At 40.6% G+C, this 24,674-nt stretch overlaps 1 protein-coding gene across 1 annotated transcript; it reads left to right on the top strand.

Annotated features, from left to right (window-relative positions):
- Window positions 1–3,440: 3,440 nt before the first annotated feature.
- On the top strand, window positions 3,441–22,966 carry gipc3 (GIPC PDZ domain containing family, member 3). The gene is made up of 6 exons (XM_008292201.1): window positions 3,441–3,734; window positions 9,533–9,718; window positions 10,297–10,477; window positions 18,601–18,710; window positions 20,699–20,780; window positions 22,487–22,966. The coding sequence occupies exons 1-6, from the start codon at window positions 3,441–3,443 to the stop codon at window positions 22,636–22,638; spliced, it is 1,005 nt and encodes a 334-aa protein (XP_008290423.1). The 3' UTR covers window positions 22,639–22,966.
- Window positions 22,967–24,674: the final 1,708 nt, after the last annotated feature.

The following is a 24,674-nucleotide window of genomic DNA, read 5'->3' as shown; positions in this document are numbered from 1 at the left end:
AGGACTCGTGTAACGCAATTGGGAGGTGGAGATGCAACGTAGGCAACAACAGGCGTTCCTGTGTTGACTCATCAGTGTGGAAGATGGATTATTAATTAGGCAAAGAGGGAGGCCACATAAAGGATCGAGGGCTCGCATATGCCCCGGCCTGCTGGTGTGTCAGTCAGTTTGACGTAATACGATTGATCATAAATTTATTCGGGAATGAAAAATAGCTCTCCAACCTTGAGAGCCCGTCTCATAGACCAGCAGCGTTAACCACATTCCTGCTGGAATTACCCATTATTTATTCACTCATCAGAACAGCTGAGCAGATATCATTCTTGGACAGTGTAATATGTTCAGATAGAGCAGTTCTATGGATAACCAAATGGAAGAATCACTTAGCTAGTGATCATGTTTTTATACTCCTGACATTTTCAGGTGGATATGTGTTCAAGGCCACACAAAATGAAAACAAATACTACATTTTAAACATGACAAACATTGGATTATTAGACTATATCCTAATACAGACATATGAGAGAGTGTGAAATGTAATGCAGAGAGTTAAAATAGAATAAATAGGCTTCAAACTTTAAAAAACATTACTTTCAGCATGAGTGTAAAATTCACTCCCAACACCATCAATGCTGAATGAAAATTGTGTTTCCGAACGTCAAAGCAAAAAACAAAGAAGAAAACAGACTACTAGAAACAGTTTTTATTCATCAGGGTAAGAAATGTTTTTGTTCTGCACATTTTGTTAATATTGACAATCTGAGTCACAGAGCCTGAACTACTAACCCTTGATCTGGTCAATATTTGTAGATGACTTCAACATTATTGATAAAAAAAATCCCACACCATGTCTTCGGAGCCAATGAGCTGAGAGTCACATAAGAAGGGAAGATTTAAAAGATGCTACTGCAAACACTAAAAAAGCCTTTTATAGGCTTTCCTTTAAAGGCTCTCATTACTCTCCCTTTGTTCTGCTTTATTATACACAGTCACTGCTGAGTCCGGGATGTTTGACAGGCTTTATGAATCGTTCCTGTTTCATAATTGTTTGCAGTTGTTGCTGACGTTGCTGAAAGGTTAATATAAAGTTCCGGTTTAAAATACATAAATTCTTACTAAAGAAACACAAACTTTCTACCTTATCATTAACTGCAAATGTGATGCACTTTAAACAAAAGACAGGTGTATAGTTGAAAAGTACTGATGTTAGAGTTAAACTTTTTTTTTTAATTATTCAAAAAAAAAAGGCAAATTAGTGTCTTCCTGAGACATCCATGAGCTCAATCAGCTTCAATTCTTTTATGAGCAACTAAACACTTCAAGCAATGATGCCTAAGTATAATTCACTTTTTCAATTATCAGCATTAAACAAACACCCTCATCTGTACATCAAATGTCATGAAAGCTGATTTTGAACAAAGTATTTTTGTTTGTGCTATCAGTTACACATCTGGGAATATCAGATCCAGTCTGTTATCTCTCATGTTGCCTAACACAGACATCTGTTTGCTTTAAAAGGATACGGATGCATGCAAGTCTCTGCAAGAAAGGAAAGTGAGTTGGCCTTTGCTTTGGAAGGCTGCCTATTATCTGTTGCAAAAGGAATGTTTTGCCAGAGAAATTCTTATTATCAGCTGCTGGAGTAAACAGCCTGACCTTGGGAGGCTATAGCAACACCTTGGCCTGGAAAACCGGGGGGTATGACGCACGGACAGCTGCAGCCACCTACGTTATATCACAGGTGTACAGAAATGCTTATGAAGCAGCATTATAAAGGGCATCATTGGTTGTACACCTACCTTGATGGAATATATAGTTTGGCCTTATACTATGCTTACACACTGCATTAAAATGCATGTTAAAAAAAACACTGTAGAAATGTATGCTATTTTCAAAAAACACAGTCATGTGTCCAACGTATGACAGCATTGCTCAGTATAATATCTGTCAGACAAAAAAAAACATGTTGTCAAGAGATACAAGAATGCGTCACAACCCGGCAGCACACAATTTTATCTTAACACTCGGAATTTCCTATTCAAATAGATAATATATTTATCATATGGCATTTAAATCAGCCAGCTATGCGCAGCTCAAACCCTCTTTCACTATGAATACATGCCTTACATTCTGTTTGGAAATAACCATTCGTTCGAAGGGGAATCACGCTGCTAATGACACATTCCCAGCTGGCTTTTTTAAAATGTGATTTTTTGCGGAATTTCCACATCTGAAAGGGAGACAGACAGCTTTTTGTGTCCCAGCATGAAATGTTGCCTGAGTAAAGCGTCACATGGGATTAAGTGAGACAAATACAATTGTCAAGGGCAAATGATCACAGTGATTGAATAAAATGGGAATATATTGAGTCTTATAGTCAAGGCTTTACAGAATTTGGGTGCTCATTCCAAGGAAATAGACTGTTGACAAAATATCTGTCACATATTGTTGTGTCTGTTGAGGCAACAGCTTTACATTTGTCAAGCTATTTTAGTCTCTTTATTTCTGTTTCAGTCTTTCTCCTTCACACATAGAAAGGGGAAATTTGCAATCCCTGTCTTCTATTATTTTAAATAGGGACGTCTACCTTTACATAGAATCAACATATCAACATTAAGATACACAATATATGGTGTATTACCAGCTCTAAGATATTTTGTATTATTTCTGTTTATTTTAAGGGTTAAGTCAAGTGTACACACATTTTCGTATCGTAAATTAATATTATTAAACCTTGCCGGTGTAAAAAAAAAGCACCAACTACCTACCTGAATTAAACATCTGTTTATCGGCCTAAACTGTCATCTTGCGTATCTGTAGGCTGTCTGTGGGGTCAGAAAGGTCAGTGCATCACCAAGGATTCACCCCAGCAACAACCTCTTTCATTCAATGAGGCCAGCGATTGGGGGCACCTCACTGCCAACCAAGCGATATCATCTTACCGGTAACACTGGGACATTGTCTGCGGCTGACTCCCAGCGGCCCACTTTGGAAGTCATTTTTCAAATATGCTGCGCCGTTTCACACTTAAGAGGGATGTTCACATATTCAGGGTCATGCGTTGCCGACATGTCTCGCAGCTAGACTGATACGGGGGATTAGAGTCTTAACTGTGTCGTATGTACCAAGAAACCTTTAGCTGATGCGTTTTGTTTGTGTTCTCAGTGCGTGAGCTGCAAGAGTCTCAGGTGTAACACATACAATCCTCAACTCAAAGGGTGTTGGGTTTCTACCTGGCAGAGCCTGGCTGGCCTCTTTCAGCTACTGTTACCAGGCTACTCTCATCACTAATTTAGCAGTGTTCTTCCACCCGTAGCTCTGGGTGGTTGGTTGGTTGGTTGGTTGGTCAGCTACGCGTGGGGAAGGACAGTGTTTCTTTTTCTGTCAGAGCTGTGCACCACCAGGGCTCCCCAAGGAGGACCAAACCTGAGCTGGGGCTGATGCAGAACGGGGAGGTTATGAGCCCGCAGGACTCCAAGGCAGCGGGGGCCGACGCCATGGAGGAGCAGAAGCCCCAGAACCAGAGCCAGAATCATGGTTGTGTGGAGCCCACGGCGCCTCCGCTTCCTCCCCCTTCACCACCGCCACCGGGGCCACCAGAATATCCGAGACCGAGGCTCATCTTCCACACCCAGCTGGCTCATGGGAGTCCCACAGGCCGCATCCACGGTTTCACCAATGTCAAGGAGCTGTATGCCAAGATCGCAGAAGTGTTCAACATCTCCCCCTCAGAGGTACAAATAAGCCTGACTATGGATGTGATATGATTACCAACCGGGTTTTCCAGTTATCCTGATAATAATGAAGTTTTTTTTTAAAAAAAGTATTCAGTTGTACTCCTGTATTGCATTTCTGGTCTTTCAGGCCAGTTGTGAAAAGGTGTTGGGTTTCCATTCTAGGCTTTTTTTTCCATGATGCACTGTTGAAGATCATTTGGCCTTGCTACTGTCTCCCAGACTTTGTATTCGTCTGCGCCTTGACCAGGATCAATAATGGAAACACATAACCAGATAATGTTGTGTTGTCTGTGAACACCCACACATGCAACACAACATGTTATAGCTATGGATGGGACTTCAGAGCAAAACAAGAGCAGGCAATTATAGTTTTGCCTTGAAAATTATTGAAACAACAAAGTGTTGTAAAATAGGATAATGCTTAGTTACAGTGATGCAAATGTCAACCTGTTTAAATAGTTACAAGCGAATACCGCAGCTTTTTTGTCTATTTAATTGGAAATAAAGATAATAAAACTGCAACAATGGCGGATCTTATATTTACCGGACATATGTGATACTTGACAATACTCCTCCAGAGTTTTAGAGGACAGTCGCATGGAGTACTACAGTGTGAGTAGTACTCCACGTGACGTGTAAACTAGCCTCATGTATAAAAATACAAAAAAAAATAAAATAAATCCAAGAAGTAACATTACCTTAAATATCTACACAAATGTATCTGTATCTTTTTTTTTTTTTTTTTTTTTTTACAAATTGATTACACAACAAAATTTACTTTAATTCAACTTTCTTCCTACAGTAGCAATTCACAACATACGTCACCATAACTGACCCCATATAGTAAGGAGAAGATAAATATTTATACAGCTAAACAAGAAATTCAAAGTTTCCTTTGGATTTCCTTTGAGCAAGCACTTGGCAACAATGGGAAGAAAACTCCCCTGATATCAATCCTGAATATCCATCCATCCATCCATCCATCCATCCATTATCTATACACCGCTTAATCCTCACTAGGGTCATGGGGCGAGCCGACTCAGGGCGAAGGCAGGGGACACCTTGGCCAGGGCGGCTGTGGCTGAGGTGGTAAAGCGGGTTGTCCTCCAATCGCAAGGTTGGCGTCCAGTCACAAGGTTGGCGTCTAGTCACAAGGTTGGCGGTTCGATCCCCCCGCCCCTCCACAGTCGAAGTGTCCTTGGGCAAGACACTGAACCCGAAGTTGCTCCCAATGGCAGGCAGCACCTTGCATGGCAGCTCTGTCATCACTGTGGTATGAATGTGTGTATGAATGGATGAATGAGAAACACAGTGTAAAGCGCTTTGGATAAAAGGCTACATAAGTGCAGACCATTTACCATTTAGGTCGCCAGACAATCAACCAAGCACACTCATATTCACACCTATGGACAATTTAGAATCACCAATTAACCTCAGCGTGTTTTTGGACTGCGGCTGGGATAGACTCCAGCCCCCCTGCGACCCTAATGAGGATTAAGCGATGTATAGACAATGGATGGATGGATGTTTTTGGACTGTGGGAGGAAGCCGGGGAAACCAGGTGCCCTCACCGGGATGTGAACCAGGGATATTGTAGATGTGCTATGCTGCTAACCACCGAGCCACCTTGCAGCCCCCAATCCTGACTATATTATTTAATAATTAATACAAAACTAAATCATTCACTTGTAGCCCTGCACAAGACCCAAACTGTCTTTTGCAGTCAGCTGCAGCAAGCAGCTGCTCACAAGGCCAGAATCCTTGAGGACACTTAATCTTTAGCCTTTAGGTCTAAGCCTGACACTGCTTTTCAGTGCTGAACAAAATCAAGTACTTTCATGTGGATATCGTGGAAAGACAGTTTATTTGAGTTTTTTTTAGTATTTCAGACAGATATTTAGTTCACATCTATCCAGAGCAACAGTAGAGCGATCAAAGAATGAGCAGGAGGAAATAGTTGAGGGGAAAAGTATTTTAGATGCAAGCAACAGATTTTCTGTCTTGTGCTTTTTTCACAATTTGTCTCCAGAAGCAGGTTCACTAAACTAAAATATGATAAATGACATAAAAACATCACACACACACACACACACCTGGCTATGGTATGAACAATGCAGCTGATTTTATGTGTAGTTCCGTATCATACTACCGTCGTAAACTGTAAAAAAAAGGAAAAGAATGAAGTAAACCATTTAAAAAATGAGTATTGGCATGTTTGCTGCTGTTCTGCTACATTCCAGAAAATATATTAGCACTTTCAGCAACAGAACAATAGATATTTAGAACTGACCTTATCAAATAGCTATCAGTCGTGTTTTGAAGGCCACCATGAAGGCTTCTGCTATCTGTGTGTTTGTTGGCATAGCAGACTACAGATGAAGGTATATAGACCAATGCACCATACATTCCATAGTAACTAATCTTGATAAGCTTATCAATCAACCACCACCCATGACTGTGTCCCATTGTTCTGTTTCCTTTGAAGTTTTAATTCTGAAATGCAAAATCCGCTTTAGAAAGAGACAGTCAACTGATGCTAATTAACACAGAATATGACGTTACATTAGATAAGTACTTTAAAACCTTCATCTAATTTATCTATAGCATACCACAGTGAGTATACTCATGTGCAATTTCACTTAAATGAGCAATGATTCAAAGCAGAATCACCTCTCAATAACTGCTTTATTTGTAAGTTGACAGGTGGAGTATTTCCTCTTATAAACTAATTGAAACAAAAAGACTATATTGAAAATACAGGCCTAAAAAAATAAAACTCAGTGCAACAATGGACGATACAGCTGCGATCACTGACACAAAAGTTAGCAATCACTGCCTTAGCTTTATTCCATGAACCTGGTCATAAAATGTCCTGTGAACATCAGACCTTTCTCAGTTTTGGACCTATGCGCCATGTCTGTCTGCATCATGAAAAACAGTTGCCATAGGAGTTGAAAATCCGGATTGTGAGGTTTCACAACGATGCGATAGAAAGTAATGCAGTAATACTGGGTTGCAGTAGTAATCAGGATGTGTAGAATCTGTCATAGTGGGACTAATCTGGGCCACAGTGGCTGTCTTCCTAATGCCATGGGCAGTACACTACTCCTATAGTCTTGCTCTGAAAAACAGACGGGCAAATGCTTGGCACAGGAGTTATCAAAGGAAATCAGAGTTTCTTTGACAATTCAGACAGTGTAAAGGATATTTCGTAACATTAACCTCTAATGGACGGCGGTCCAAGGAAAAAAACCCTTTGCTTGTGCTTTATCACAAAATTGCAAGACTTAAATAACATGAGTATTGGAAGCACATTCTTTGGTCAGATGGTTGTCAAGATAAATTTGTTTGGCTCGTATGTGGTCCAGCATGTTTGGCATGAAGTTTTCCAGGACTATTACAGTGAATGCATAGTACCAACAATGAAGCACAGAGATGGAAGTGTGATGACGTGGGGCTGCATGAGAGCAAAAGGTGCTCAGGGAGATGGCATTTGTAGATGGTACTATGAATGATTGTGGAATCACCAAGATACAAGATGACAGGATAACTCCCAGTCTGCAGAAGCTTGACAGAAGGGGAATATTCTAGCATGGTAACAATGCAAAGCCCTCTGACAAAATTAAACAAGAAAAAGGGAAACGTACGATCGGGCTAAGTACGTTGCTTGACTTGAATTCAGGTGTGGTGTTTTAAAGAGAAAGTTAAAGTAACTCCAGCCCTCAGGCAAAGAGCTGCTGAAAATAGTTTCTCAAGAAAGACGGGTTGAGTCTGTTATTAAAAATAATGGTGGACATTAAAAGTATTGAAAGAAAATACAAGATTTGATTTCTTAGTATAGAAAGGTACACTGACTTAAGTTGCATTAAGTTTCTACTTGGGGGGGGCTGCATTTTTAATACTGTTCATCTTAGAAGTAATGAAAGTACTGTAAGCTGATACAACATTGAGATGTTTAAAATGCAGGTGATATTACACAGTGGTGTGCTTAACTTTGTTGCATGCTGCATCTTTAATATTACATTTGCACAGTCTTTTTTTGCTGACAGTGTTACCCAGAATTACTTGGAACAATTAGATATTGTTAGAATTAAATTAAGTACCTGTTCTTTTGCAACAAGAAGGTTCTAGGTATTTACCAGTTGTGTGGGTCTGGCTGGAGATTGTATGTTGTGTATGTGACTCTCACACGTTCTTGTCTAGTGGAAGAAGAAACTCTTAACTTTTTGTGTTTTTTTCCTTCCTCCTGTTAGCAATGTGATAATTTGATGTCCAGTCCAGAGTAATTTCTCGCCATTATGAGCTCCAGCTGTCTTGGAAAAAAAACAAATGGCCGACAAGCAAAAAAGAAACCGTTTCTATACCAGTTGGACAGATTACTGCTACCTATATGTGATGCAATGGTTAGAGCTCGTCATTGCAATAAATACGTATTTTACTGTGTAATAATTGTGTCCCTGTAACACAGAGGCAAAAACAATAAATAAGGAGATGCGCTCAGCTTGATTTGTTCTTGTACGAATAAGTAATTATTTAACGTTTCTTTTGTAGAGACATCTGATGTTGTCGTTTATTTACTCTAACAACCCGTATATCTACAAGACCTTGAACTACATGCACACCTCCAGATACAAAACTCCGTCTGACAAATATCAGGCAATTGGTTGTTGATAGTGAATACCGCGACAGTTTCCTTGACCTCACTCAGACTGAACAGCATCAGCGTACAGTTAATGCACAGCGGAATGCCAGAGAAGACCTTGGACTGCAGTCAGACTGCTCCACTTGCCAAGAGAATAACCATGAACAGGAACTGCTGTTAGATAACAGTTCACTCAGGTTATCTTATATTTCCTTTATGGATTATCAAAAAAAACTTGAACTTTAACCTCAAGTTGAAGGATATCACGTAGCCCTGTTTTGGTTCTATGGTTAAAATAAACAATATGAAAAAACCTTTTAAATATACATGTACTAGAGGATATGTAGAAAGTCACAGGTCCAAACCTGCAAAATCAAATGTGAAAATGCAGTCATGTAGGATGCATTTGCTTTGATACATGCCTTATATTAGCTGGTGTGAAATTTTGTCACATTTTTAGATGCTTGGTTGAGAAAGTCTTCCCTTTTAGTGTGCATCAGTATCAACACATCCTAAGACTCTTTATCAAGAACCAACATTTGAAAACAACCATGACCGCGACTTTTGCTTTAAACTCCTAAAACAGACAAAACACACTGAAGCAATTAATCTGCATGATGTGGCTTGTTTTTATCGACTTCAGCATCTGTTTTGAAGTCTATAAAACTTAATGACCTATGTTCAGCTTATCTCGTTCATGACTCAAAACAAAATGGCCACACTGTCAATTCCTAATTGTTTGGGTATACTGCCCTCTGCTGCATAATGTCTATACTGCACAGCTAATAGAAGATGACAGACCAAGTCCTTCTGCAGGGTTACAACAGTGGCTTGCTTTATGGGGCATGCATTTAAGGGGTAATTCCAACGAAAAATGCTTACACTGTAACTGTCCAGTTTTATAGATAATGAAAATGCTCTATTACAGAGCTACAGAGCACGGCAATGGTAATACATATGTACCCCTATCCATTCCAATGGCTTACTGATAAATATCTTTTTAAATCTTTAGACACAGTGGACATAATGGTGACGTTTGAAGTCGCTGTTTTAAGTTGTGCTGGATTGCACATGCTGTTCTACTTTTGCATAGATGTTCAAGATGTTGGATTCTGCACTGGGAACGATTTTCTTTGTTTATTTCTTCTCTCAGATCCTGTTCTGCACCCTCAACTCTCACAAAGTGGACATGCAGAAGCTGCTGGGAGGACAGATTGGACTGGAGGACTTTATTTTCGCTCACGTCAGAGGGGAAACTAAAGAAGTGGAGGTGACAAAGACAGAGGATGCTCTGGGTCTCACCATCACAGACAATGGAGCTGGATATGCTTTCATTAAGGTGAATGAGAGGCTGAGCGCAACGGGCTAGAGGACAGAAAAGTGTCTCATCGACTATGTGCGAAAGACCGCAGTGGAATAGCTTCAGCTGATCAGTCTAACCTTTAAGTTCAAAGCTAAGTGTTTAAAATGCAAATCCTCTTTGTAGCGAGACTCAGCCATTATTCATCATTTATCGTCGCAGAAAACTTTAAGGGTGCAGATTTTCACACTTTAATTTTGCCAAGCTATCAATAAAGTCACATAAAGAAGGTACACACTTTTAAGAAAGTGTTGTGATACAAATAGAACAGTTGTATTAATCCTGAATCCATCTCACAATGACAAAGGCCAGCACTAGAACCTACATAGTTTTAGATTAAGCCATGCATTAAAATGGTTTTCCTTGTAACCTTTTCTAAAACGTTCTACTAACCATAACAAAGACACATAATATGTTTTTGTCATTTAAACCAATACAATTATTCCTGGATGTCAAAATGTGTTTTTAGTTTTCAGCGTGTACCAATATGGGATATTCACATTTGCTGATATCTCGACCACAAATGTGTAATATAAATTCCCCTGTCTTTCTTTCAGAGGATAAAAGAAGGCAGCACCATAGACCGGCTGAAGACAGTATGTGTTGGCGACCACATTGAGGCCATCAACGACCAAAGCATCGTAGGCTGTCGACACTACGAGGTGGCTAAGATGCTAAAAGAGCAACCGAGAGGCATACCCTTCACTCTTCGACTTGTAGGGCCCAAGAAGGCCTTTGGTGAGTGAAAAATATTAGATGTTATGTGGGATTTGTGTTCAACTGCACAACAGACAGAGACAAGAAAGTATAGACTTTAATATTAGGCTGAAATGACAGCCGAACATATGAACATACATCTATGAACCAATGCCGTTAATACTCAGTAGCCTTTGTACACATTTGAACTAGAAATGTCAGTATACATTCCTTCTGAATCCTGGTTCTTGCATTCACTCGCTGCCCAAGGTATAAATTCATGCTTTAAAAAGATGGAATGAAAACCAGCAGGGCTCCTGGTGCTGAGAACCAGGACATGAAAACACTGCAATAAGGAGGAGGGGAAAGAAACTTTTCTTTTTCTCCTGTTATTGCTATCCGAAGCTCCCAGCACACATAGGAAGCAGAAATATTGCGATTCATAACACGGATATTTTATATTATTAGCATAAAACCTGCCCCAAAGTCAATTTTTTATAACAGGACTGCCCACATAAAGCGTGGCACCAACAGCTGATTGCTACCCGGCTTTGATGTCCACAGTTGCCTGATGTTGTCCCCGGTGGTTGATGGGTTTCAGTACTTCTCCATATCTCATCAGCCAAACAGGAAGAGGAGTCAGGAACATTTAAAAGAAAACTGGCAGTCGGCCAGCGAGTCTGGAAAAGTTGTTAAACTTAGTAGCCTCAATTAATGAATCGCTGCTATGGCCGTGGCTGTTAGACGTCTGCTGCAACGATCTTGTGTGATGGAAGATGCTGAGAAGCGGCTCTGCAGGGGCGACTAAGGGTCAGCCAGGATTTGATTTTTGATCATCGAATGAAATAAAGTGTAATTCAGATTTTTAGTTTGAAGAAGTATTTGAAAAACAAAAACAAAACAAATGGCCTTGTTTGAAGTTTTTTTTGCAATGCACTGGGAGGAAAAATGATTTAGAACAAGTACTAAGTTTTTGGTCCTCCATATGCTAAGCCAGGGCCACCGCTACAGCTCAACTGGTTGAGCTGGCGACCCATGTACTGGGGCTATAGTCCCCGACGCAGTGGTCGTGGTTTCAAATCCAGCCCATGGCCATTTGCTGAAGGTCACCTCCCCAGTTCTTCTCCCCACTTTCCTGTCTCTCTCTCTACTGTCCTGTCAAAAAAAAAAAAAAAATGCCAAGACAAGTTGCCTCGCAGCAAGAAGGTCGCCGGTTCGCGTCCCGGTGGGGGCACCGGAATCTTTCTGCGTGGAGTTTGCATGTTCTCCCCGTGCAGCGTGGGTTCTCTCCGGGTTCTCCGGCTTCCTCCCACAAGGTCCAAAAACATGTTGAGGTTAATTGGTGATTCTAAATTGTCCGTAGGTGTGAATGTGAGTGTGCTTGGTTGTCTGTCTCTAAGTGTAGCCCTGTGATAGACTGGTGACCTGTCCAGGTGAACCTGCCTTCACCCTGAGTCAGCTGGGATAGACTCCAGTCTCCCCCGCAACCCTCGTGAGGTGTATAGATAATGGATGGATAGATGCCAAGACAAAGATGAAGAAAGCTTCGAGATGTTTGTATTGTTACCAACCTGTGGTTGTAACAAAAACACGATGTTGCAAAGTGATGCATTTTAATTATTTCAAGGTTGTTTTATTGCTTTCAGTCCATCTTCAGGTAGAGAAGAGATGAAGCTAACCTTTTGCAGGAATCCAAAGAACAACCTGGAAGCAGCCTTCAGAGAGGAACTCAAACACATTCTATGAAGACCCTCGTTGACAAACTGCATTCCTTAACCCTTCATTCGAACTTTAAACTCCACAAATTCAAACTTGCCCTATTAATTCTTAGAGTCCGAGCCGGTGTGATGAAAACATGAACACACACAGACGGGGAGGCAGAGAAGGCACAGGGACTCATTTTTGGCATTGCTTACACTCATACAGCAGTCGCCAGCAACGAAATTATAAATATTTGATCCAGAGGTACTTGTTGTACTTTACCCGTTGCTATAGAGCTTGAAAACTACTTTTATTTACATTTCATCTACTTGTGCACCCAGAATAAAGCTGAGCGAACAGGTTCATGAAGTCACAGTGATTTATCAAGCTCCAAGTCTAGCCAGAGCAAATCACTTGACTTCTTCTTTCAGCTTTTGCTGATTTTACTTATGTTCTGCAAAATACTTTATTTATCCCAGAAGGAAAATTCAATAAATGTCTCATGTCACAGTCTGACGAGTTTATTTGGTATTTTAAACTAAGTATTCATTGACGTCAGCTGCTCCGTGCTGCCTCTTGGAAAATCATGCTCTTGCATCAATCAAATCCTTTCAGTTAAGGACCTTACGTTATCCTTTTTGCTTTCTCTTCCCCAGGAAATAGTTTACCTGTCAAAAGTTCAATATGTCATTTATTTATTTATTGCATCCAGTTGAGATCATGGAAAGTAGAGAAGGAAGTTCTTTTTTCTGAGTGGGCTGGAACCCTGCTGTCCACACCAGTGCTTATCAGACGGGAAACCAAGTCCATGGTCCACTGGCGGACTTCCTGCCTCCAATCACGATATTGTCACCACCTTGTCACAGTGCATTGTGTCTGTTAGCAGAGACTCCAGTCTGCAGCCTATAGCTCCACGTATGTAAAAATACCAGCAGAACGTAAACACTTGTCACTGTGCTGAGCTGAACGGTTAAATACAGTAGTTTAATACTAGCTTAGAGAATATACTGGATACTAGACTGAAAGATGGGGCTCTCACTTGGATAAAAAACAGTCATATGGCACATAAACTGTCATGACTCAGTCTGCCTGCTAACGGCCAGTGATGATCAGGCAGTGTCGTTGAGACATATAGTCAAAATAGTGCTCCTTATCTAAATACTTCGGGTCTTCAAAAAAATATATATGAGGAGGAAAAAATCTTCAAACAGTCTGATGTGAATGATGTTTATTCCATACAGTGGCTGCACGAACAAACATGAGCAAAATGTCGAGACTTGGCTAGCTAGCAATGCATCTTGTATCGTCGTACACGTTCGCGAACTTTGTCCAACTCCTCTCCGTTACCAGGAAAAACCATTATTTTTCTATTCCCATCAGAAAGTCCGTAGTCAGCAATATTTCTCGCTTAGCAGTGTGCAATTTAAGAATTTGCAGCTGTGCCGTTCCCCTCCCTCTGCTCAGCGATGGGGTTTTCTTTGCTTCCCGGGCACCGTCTTTCCCAGGTCGTTCAAGGCCACGGTGTCCTAATTTTGAACTCACAAACGCAGAACGAGGGAAAGCGTCCGGCCTGCTGTATTCTGGCCTCGGGCTTGGGTAGATTTTCATTGGGTTGGGTTTTTTTTACACAAGTTCGTTTAGTATATTCATAGATATAATTTACATGTCATACTATCTAATCTCATTATTTATTTACGCCTAAATCTTACACATCATGCTTTTTGTCTTATTGTACGATTAAACCTGATTTAGACATCCTAATCACATCTCCAGTTTAGTCTTTTGTTCAAATCTAAAAACTCCCACAACAAAACCTCCCAAAATGTTTTTTTTTTTTTTAGCCTTTGGATTTACTTCTGCATTATGTGGCCTTTTGCACACACACAGCTTCCCTCTCAACCTTTATATTGCAATAAGGTTAAACAAATAAAAATCACTTTTCTGTTCTCTGGGAAAAACTTACAAATACAAACCTTCAGGAGACACAGTTTACCGTTGAAGATGTCTGTCAGTTTCACACATGTCTTCGTTTTACCGGTGGTCTATGGGAAAAGGCTTTATCGGGCATTTTTTCGAGTGGCCACCGGGACAATTTAGCAGCAAGGCTGAGTGGCAGCGCCGTATCTAGCTCTCCTGAACGCATCCATGCACTAGTCCCGCGAGTAGCCACACATCACATCAAATTCCCAGCCCTCGCCGCTTTCGCGTGGGCGAGCTGTCAGTTTGTGGTGTGACCTCCACGTCACAGTCTATTTTCTGCTACAGGTGATGAAACAATTCCCCTCAGTTTGCTGTATATATCTACCACAGTTTTTATGTGGGTACACCAGCAAATGAAATCATTTAAACACACACACACACTCTTTAGGCTGCCTAATCCTGATACGATGGATTAGATTTAATGCATAGAGTTAATATGACACTAATTGTTTACTCTTGGTGAACACAAATTCCCGATCACATGCTTATACACATACAGAGGGGAAAACTATTTTTTGTGTGAGAAAGATTTACAAGATTTTGGATGTTTGTGCCAAGAGCTACTTCATGTGACAATTATAAAGACAAGTGAGTCACATAAACTTAATTTCCGACCACCCGCATGTATTACACCTAATAGATTGATTTTTAAGACGTAGAGCTTATGCGTTAGTTCAGACAGGAGCCAGGGCGTCACAAGGCCCTTTCTGTCCAATCGTTCTCTGCTAAAGTCCAGCCTACCCACTTAGCGTGCTTTATAACCAAGGCAGCGTTCATTCCTTCTGCCCGCTTCACGCTCACCACATCGCTGCTACACCAGCCTCTGCAGATTGACAAATCTCCTCCTCCTCACCAACCACCTTCCTTTTTAAAACAGTTCAATTTCATAACCATCTATTAAATAACCAATCATTCTCACCCAACCGGTCGAGGCAGATGGCCGCCTTTCCTGAGCCTGGTTCTGCCAGAGTTTTTTTTCCCACCTCCCTTGTCGGGGGATTTTGGTTCCTTCCCACTGTTGCCAACTGCTTGCTCAGAGGGAGTCCAAAGGCAACTTTGGATTGTTGGATTCTCTGTTTAAATTTGTAAGGTCTATACCTTACCATGTTAAGCGCTGTGTGATGACATATGTTATAAACTGCCCTATACAAACAAAATTGAATGGAAAATTGAATTGAATTGAATTGAATAACCCCAGTTGTTTCCCATATCGTGGGACTGTAGGATGCAGATGGTTCATTACTGTGCCTTGGAACTATATAATCTGGATTTTGTAAAGTGAGGACCATTGAAGTTGGTCTCCTTGTTCTTGTGTTTATATAGTATTTATTTGAATATTATGTATTTAAGGCTCTGCCGGGGGGTTTGTGATCTCTGTGTCATGCTTGCTTGACACCCCTCGGAATTAATTCTCCCTTTGGCTAAGAGACAACACGAGAAAAAAACAGAAATTACTCAGATTTAAATACAAGAAAAATCAAAGTTGATAGCTTTAGATCACACAGTATAGTTTGCTTTTGGTTCCAGCAGCCAAAAACACAACATTTAGCAGCAATTAAAAAAAAACAAAACACAAAAAAGCAACAAACAAAACAACTTTCAGGCCTCTAAAACACAGAAAATTATGTGTTTTTGTGTTTTCTCCTCATTTGAGCTTCGTCACCGCCACACTCAAATGCATGTGATCAAAAATAAATGTGCAAATAAAAGTGTCCTGTCTGAACACGCAGAAAAACAAACAGACAGTAGTTGCTTCCTGGCACATGCTGACCTTTGACTTCCCTCTGGAGCACATTTTTGACTTCTCCTATAGGAATGAGTGGCCTGTCTAACTAAACAGATGTGTAGTTTCACAGAGCCCCGGGGTGTGTGCTTAAAATAACTCCTACAGCCATGTGAACGACTGTCTGTGGCGCTGCTTTGTGCCACATTCTAATATCAGCCCGTTAATATGCTCACAGTTTCTAAACACGCAGATGTTTACGAGCTATAAAGTTTGCCATGTTTACAGTCGTGGTTTAATATGTTAATAAGCGTTAAGAGTAACTAGCAATAAACAGAAACACAGTAATAGCTGAGGCTGATGAAATTGTTATTAGATGTAAAGGTCATCATTTAAAAAAAAACTTTAATTTATCCTGATGATAGCGAGAGCCGGATTCAGTTTACTCGGCAGATGTTCGAACCGCATTTAATTTAAATCAAATAATTTTCACTGAGAACCAAAAAATTCAAACTTAAGGTGTTGCTCGAGGAAAAGTTGCCAAAATCATTTCAATCCATTTTGCAGTCTTGGCTTTGGACCAACAAAGGTGAACTCTATTACACACAAGCTGATGTTTCAATTTATGCGGCTAAAGAAAAGACTGCAGTTATGCTGGTGTAATAGTTTCCCGTAGATGTTTGCGGCTGATTCACTGTCCACATCTTTATTGTGAACACAAACAAAGTTATCGGTTACAAGGCAGCAAATGGACTGGAACTCCGTGAGTCACATCTTCTGTAATGCAGAATTCTACATTTACTAGGAACATTATAATACATTAAATGACTATGACTGGCTCTGACGTAGACTTTTCTGTGGATGAGACACGACATCACCACTAACTACACAATAAACTTGAAATTTATTGGTACTGACAGTTTCACCTTAGAGCCAAGCATCACTTATTTGAGGACAATAAGTGGACGGCCTCACCTGAGAAATATCAAAATGAAATGTCAGAAATGTCAAAATTAGGAGCATCCTGTCTCTGAGTGATGATGAGAAGCTAGTCCTGACTCTAGACTGGACTACAGCTATTCCTTAATGTCAGAGTGTCCCAATACCCAAATCCCAAAACCATCCATCCATCCATCCGTCCATCCATCCATCCATTATCTATACACCGCTTAATCCTCACTAGGGTCGAGGTGGGGGGCTGGAGTCTATCTCAGCTGACTTTGGACGAAGCCAAGGAACACCCTGGTAACCAGTCTATCACAGGGCTACACTTAGAGACAGACAACCAAGCACACTCACATTCACTGCTCGAACCCACGCTGCACGGGGGAGAACATGCAAACTCCTTCCAGAAAGATCCTGGGTGTCCTCACCAGGACGCGAACCGGTAACTGCGAGGCAACAGTGCTAACCACAGAGCCACCTTGCAGCCCCCAAAACCATACAGTTGATCCAAAATAGTGACACGAACTAGCAAGAGAGATCGTATTTTTCCCATATTTGCTTCTCCTCATTGGCTCCCTGTAAAACCAAGACTAGACTTTAAAATCATTCTCTTTTACATCCAAATGACCACGCTCCATTGTATCATAAAAACCCACAGTACAATATTATCCTAATAAACCACTTCAGCCTATAACCTTCAGTTATCAGGCTCCTCGGCTCTGGGCCCAGCTCCTAGTTTGGGTTTGGGAGGCAGATGCCCTCTTTGCTCTCAGGATTAGGCTAAAAACTTTCCTTTACGCCAAAGCTTAGTCAGGTGACCCTGAACCATCTTTAGTTATGCTGCTGTGGACCCGGGCTGCTGGAGGACGTCCCGTGATGCACTGAGCGGCTCTCCTCTACTCTCTTGTCTTTCACACTCGGTGCATTTACATGCCACTGTTGCATGTCATTACCTGTGTGTCTCCTCTCTCCTGCAGCTTGTGCTTTATCCTCTCGGTTCTCTTTCTCTTTTCTGCATGTATCTGTAGCTCCAGACTTGCACATTTCAGATTTGCTTTTACTGGCCTCACTAGTGTTTACTGTTTATTTGTTTGTTTGGCTTTTGCCTTTATTTATCAGAGCAGTGGAGAGAGACAGGAAAGGGAAGAATGGGAAAAGACCTGCAGCTAATGGCCTTGGTCGGGAGTCGATCCCACGATCACTGCGTGTGGGACTTTAGCCCCTGTTGGCGGGTGGCGGTCTTATCCGGTTGAGCTACCGGGGCGCCCTTATTAGTTGTGTTTCCTTCTTTTCTCTCTCCCCTCTCCACCCTCGTTCTGGTGCTGTTTGGCGGTTTCTTCCCGTCAAAAGCTGTTGCGTTTCTGGGTGTAATATTGTAAGAGCTTGACCTCGTTGTGTAAAGTGCCCCCCTGAGATGACTTGTGCTATGATGTGGCGCTGTATAAATAAACACTTGCAACTGGTCGGATGTTTATTAATTTGTGAGAAAAGAGGCGCACGTCCAAACAAGGAAATTATGTTGCTTTGGTCTCTTTGGCTAAATGTGTCTTTCTCAAAAATGTGCTGCATAACAAGTGATGCGTGGGAGGAATTCTGACTTCTGGCATCCCATGAGTTTCTTGGGAAATAAAAAAAAAATGATATCTTGGTAGGTAGCAGTGAAAGCCGCAACGGTTGAACGGGCACAGGGAGACAAAAAGGAAATCTAATTTGAAAGCATAGGTGGGTGTGCTTGGTAAAAAAGAAACCATGTCGCCACTTACTTACATGAATAACTGAACATGATTAATTATTTTCGCTCTGCATGTGTGGTTAGATATGATCGGAATGAGGACCAGAGCGCCAAAATCTAATGAGGGCAAGATGGTCAACGGGAAGGAGACGCTGCGACTTCGCTCCAAGGGTTCTGCTACAGTTCAGGAAGTGGTAAGTTTCACACACTCTGCTGGACAATGAAGGACTTAACTTCCTGCTGTACTCAAACAGACGCATGTCATCAGAAGCATCCACAAAGAGTATTAGAAACAGATTGATTGAAATGTCTTCTCATCTGGTTATTGGATCTTTTATTATTTTTTATTTTTATCTTGTCTAAAACATTGAATTAAAGATTTTCTCTGTGCTGAACACTCACATGGAACAATACAGATCTGACATGAACCGAACTGAACCGAAGGCCTCCAGTTGACTCTTGTCACACATAATGAAACAAAGAAGCAGGAAGTGGCCTTCGTAGCCAAAGTCATTCTTATTTCCGATACTTCAGTGCAGGATATTAAACAATACATTGATTTTTAATATGAATTCCAGACTACATCACTTTAGAAGCAGAATCTCTTTATTGTCATTGTACGAGAAGACAACAAAATTTGAGATAGCAGCTCTCGTAGGCAAAACAACAGGACAAAGGTGCACAAGACGAAGTATAAAAATTTAAAAGACCATACAGTTCACGGGGGAGTTTGACATTGTTAACATTGTTGAGTTCACATCTACAGTGATACTGAGGGTTTATATCAGTGATGCATGATATTAAAAGTTCTGGACGATACGATATCCGATATTAAGATTTCTGATATCGCAGATTACCGATATTATCGATTTTGTTCACACTGACAAATGAGTATAAGTAAGCACTGTGAGAATGTGAAAACTATTCAAAAGAAACCACATAGTCTTCTTTATTTTGTAACAAAAGTAAAACATATTTAAACATATTTTAACATATTTAACGTTCAAGTCCAGGAACATTTAAGTAAAAACATCAATGAAACAGCAGCAATATCAAATGTAGAGACGACAATCATCGTTTTTTCACATCGGCTAAATATGTTCATCGGACTGATACCAACATACAGTCTTGACTCCACAATCCGACCCTTAATAATCTGAAAGCCTTGCTATCCGACAGGTTTTTAGGAAAAATGATCGGAACCCATTAAAAATAGCCTTAACATACCGACAGCCTTGGATTCGGACTCCAACATGACATTTTCTGTCACCAGTCAGGATAACGGTGTATTATCTGACTGAACAATCCCACAGATTGGCTACGTTCACACTGCAGGACTTAATGCTCAATTCGGATTTTTGCGTGAAATACGATTTTCTTGCAAGTTCGTTCACATTTCCAATTAAATGCAACTTGTATGTGATCTGCTGTGTGAACTTCATACGACCCAAAAGTATCCTGCATGTGCAGAAGAGGACACGATGACGTCACACGCAGCGAGTGTGATCAGTGTTTACGGAAGTAAACATGGATGGTAACGGTGGAGTGTATCTGCCACTCCCCCGTCGCCACCGATGGTGGAAACAAAACTGTGATCGCTAACTAAACCAGCATCAGCAGCCAAGTACTGCCTTTATGTTCCGGCCACTTTCACCCTGTTGGAGCGCTCCCCCGGGGTGGAAGTGGCTGGAACGTGCACAAGTGCACCGCTCAATTAGGTGTGAAATCCAGCGATGTGTAATGTTCTAACAATACACTAGTTATTATAACAACTATAAACAATGAATTTTAACAACAAATGAGCCTTCAAGCATCAAGCCCTCCTTGTATCTTGACCTTCGTCTTGACAATCCGACAGCCTTGCTATCCAACATAAAAGACGGTTTTACATTTAGTATCGGATTATCGAGTCATGACTGTATGGGGAAAAAAAATAAATTATATTGGCCGATACCGATGTGTTCGCCGATATAGTGTGCACCCCTAATATATATATATATATTATATTGATATATTATAATATGCTTTGATATATAGTATTCATATAACTTTGTATTCTCTGCCCTTACATGGTTTGGCATGAGAACATATGCTCTCAGAGACTTTCCGTCATTATATTTAGAGTAGGAACACCACTACATTTCCAGAAACACCTCTGTGTTTTTTTTTTCTGCTCTTCCAGCAGAATGAGTTTGAGGAACAGGCCACCAAGAAAGTGGACGACCTGCTGGAGAGCTACATGGGCATCAGAGACCTGGAGCTGGGTAAGACCACCCACATAACACACAGCATCCTTAAAATAGACTTTACCTTCATAAGGAAGCGATCCGGGCTTGGACAGATGTTAACAAACAAACCGAGAAGGCACCGGAATCCACTGTGGTTTTGCTGTTCGTGGTGCCACACTGACTTTCTGACATGAATTTAGGCAAAATACCTCCTCAGAACATACCACAGTGATGGAATGTGCATCCACTGAGCAGCTGTGCAGTATTTTAGTATTTCTTGTGTACTTGTTTTTCCCAAACATTTTTGACCTTTAATTTGACATAAGCGGGCGTCTTTTTTTTTCTCTTAATGCTTTTTGGTCGAGGAAGAAATAATTGTCTTCATTCCTAAGATCAGTAGCTTTTTCTAGAGCTTTTATCCACATCTGATATTCTTCCTCAGCTGAGAGAGTTGCCCAGCTGTCTATGGACATCTAATGCAAGTCATTTCATGCTCAGCTGAGCAACCTGCAGCTAAAGAAGGCCATTCAGATAAAAACACTCAGTGGACCTAAAGTTAGGATTCTTAGTCAGGGTCAGTAATGAAATAATAAAAAATAATGTTAGTAGATATAAAAAGTAACTGACAGCATCAAGAGTGGGCCATTTGCGTTTATTTCTAATAAATATCACAAATGAAGATCAAAAACGAGCTGTTGGTAATTGTGCTGAGATGTTGAGAGAGACTTTTAAAGCAAGTGGCCTGATTTTCAAACAGAGATTTGACCGCTTGGACCTCATTTAAGATGAGTTAATGATTTATTAATGTGCTTTTCACCCTGTTAGCTTGGAATTGCTCCAATAAAAATAGTTGCATATTTGAATCCAAGTGCTATGTGGGAGGACGGTATTATTCCGGAGAAAAAAAAACAAACTTATTATTTCATAGAACATTTGCATAAAGAGACAAGATAAGGTTGCTCTGTGAAGTCTTTGCGCTTGAATATTCAGTTGTACGTTGCATCGAGGGGAATGCAAGTCATCCTTTTCAAAACAGATATCTTCAGGCACATAAAAATCTGATTAGCATACAAGTTCCCCCTAAGGTCCTGTTGTTTAGGCCAAACATGTACGTACAGAGATGATCATGACACATGAACGAGAGCAGATTTAAATAGTGGTCTAGTGCATTAAAATGAGGATTAAAGCTCTTCACTGGGACATTGTGCTGTTATGTAATTCTGATCTATTCATTATGTTTGCTGATTAGCTGATTTGAATTTCAAACGGACCATCAAAATGAATCCAGCTTTATAGGGGCGTGTTTGAAATTCTGTATGCATGTACTTTCTGCACATGAAGATGGTGTGTTTTAATCTTTTATGTCTTTAAAAGCCCATATGCAAAAAACATATCGAACGTAATATTTTTTGGTCAGAGTTTTCCACATGTATGCACCACCAAAGTGTAATGTGTGCCCAAATATACTCTGACCTATCATTCTTGGGAACAGCCAGTGCCTCTGTCATTGGTTTGTTAAACCAAACAGAATAACAGTGTGGGTGTTTCTTTGGAAAACTCGAATACAACCTTAAAAGGGGACATTCCTGAATAACTGCAAACTAGCTTCGAAAAAATTATTACTTTTTGGTGATTGCTGTATTAGCTTTGGCTGCTCAGAAAGAAAATTATCTCCACTGTAAAAATATTAACCTTGGATTGTCTGTGAAAATGCACGCTCGTGTCCCCTTTTTTCTCTGCAGCAACCACAATCGTCGAAGCCGGCAAAGACAAGAAGAATCCAGATGACTTTGCCGAGGCGCTGGATTCAGTTCTGGGAGACTTTGCTTTCCCTGATGTGTTTTTGTTTGATGTATGGGGAGCTATTGGAGATGTCAAAAATGGCAGAATTTAGGCTTTTACTGTAAAGAGAGAGGAAAAGCTCCGGTCTCAGTTGTAAAAAAAAAAAAAAAAAAAGTCACATGTAGGAGTGTTTTATTGTTGTCAATGCGATCCGTTAATTTCTTTTCAGTTCCTTTTCAACAATCAAATGTCAATAATTTGCCCATAACAGCTCATCACGCCTGAATTCCTGAATTTTGTCAAGACTTTACAACGAATACAAAACATTGAAAAACAGCACAGTAGTTTTAAACATATTGAAATCAGAGCTGATGACCTTCTCAAGGGTAGGAAAGAGTGATAGTAACGTTTGCAGGCTCACAGGCATTTTTGCAAGTTGGATTTAAGGCAGAAGTTTAAAAAAAACGACCCGTATAGAACATCATGTAAAACAGGGGTCTCGAACTCCGGTCCTCGAGGGCCGCAATCCTGCAAGTTTTAGATGTTTCCCTCTTCCAACACACCTGATTCAAATGATCAGCTCATCGTCAAGCTCTGCAGAAGCCTGATAACGATCCTGATCATGTGAATCAGGTGTGTTGGAAGAAGGAAAAACTTGCAGGACTGCGGCCCTCGAGGACCAGAGTTCGAGACCCCTGATGTAAAAGAAGTGTTTTAGAACAGCATGTTACCGAACTGCAGCAGTGGATATCAGTGAACCATCTAGGAATCCAGGAAGTCTGAAAAGTGCCGCTAAACGTTTTCCCCTCTAATGAAAGCCTACTGAGGAAAAACAGGAAAAGAACATTTTTCATTTCAAAGTCAGAACATATTGCTTCTGTTTGCTGCATCTCTGCAAGTGATTTACCCAAGTGGCCTCAAAATTCAAAAAAATAGTTGCAATTTGAACGCTCTCCATCTTCCGGTAGGTGACTAATCTGAACTCGAACTTGCAAAAATATCAGCTTTAAGACAATAAACAAATAGATTACCTGAGAACGTAATACCAAGGGACCAGTCTCCAGCTGTACCTCGCTGATTTGCAATTCAGATTTTCCCGCATCGTCGTGACTGTCAAACACGAACTCGGCCCTTAACTGCCCACAATAAAAAGAAGAAAACATAAGCTCCGTGCGTGTTTGTGCTTATGCTTGTGTGCATGTAAACGGTCTCCGTGGATTTCCTCGCAATGTTTTCTCCAGAAAGACATGAAGGTTTTCGTGCTCACTGAAAATAAAACACCATCACATATGTCGCGTATTCGCTTGCTTTCCACTTTTGCCATGTTTCAAAGACAGAGACAGAAAGAGAATGTAAATATACTGCAGCAGTTTGTGATACTTTGGCATCACTGCTCCTCATTTCAAAGTGTTACTCTTTTTGTGCCTCTGCATCGGAGAGTATTTACTGTGAAAATAAGGCAACATCAGACAATGTGGACAAAATTCACGCCTGTTTTTTTTTTTTGCAAACATATAAGCAAGTACTGCGAAATTTCAAAATTGCAGTTTGTCTCCTGGCTGCAGAATTTGAGCTACATCAGTATTTATCATCAGGTAGTGATGTTTTGTTTTGACGCTTTGTATATGATTTCTCCCCCTTTATGAAGACCTGAAAATGTACGGCACATTTTACATGTTTAATCTTTAAATAAAGTGGATAAAGTCACAGCTGTCAAGCCCGTGTGTGTGTGTGTGTGTGTGTTTCAAAGAAAAGTCGATTCCAAACAGATTTTCTGCATTTCACTTTATTTGTATGTACAATCACATGCTGTTTTCCGTCGAGCACATTCAACCTGTACGCTTCATTTTCACTGGAAGATACTGCTAAGGAGTTGGGACAAGACGCATCCGAGCCATTATCCGTGACTGGTTCAGTTGTTTGTCCGGTAATTGGGTGACAGTCTAATTGACGTAAGTGATAATGCAATGTTCAAAACAATTTATTTACAGGATCAGTGTGAATATTTCACTCTGCATATCTGAATAACTAAGCAATCATGTAGTGTCAGATAGGATAAAAAACAATTTAGCTTTGATTTTCACGGCTAAAATGGTAAAATTATCAAACTGGATGCGTTTAAACAAGCAAATCCTGCTTCAATTTGTG

This window comes from Stegastes partitus, unplaced genomic scaffold (assembly GCF_000690725.1).
Source record: "Stegastes partitus isolate 25-593 unplaced genomic scaffold, Stegastes_partitus-1.0.2 Scaffold793, whole genome shotgun sequence".
NCBI lineage: Eukaryota > Metazoa > Chordata > Actinopteri > Pomacentridae > Stegastes > Stegastes partitus.
Note: the sequence above shows the minus strand (reverse complement) of the source record. Positions and strands in the feature narration are given on the sequence as shown.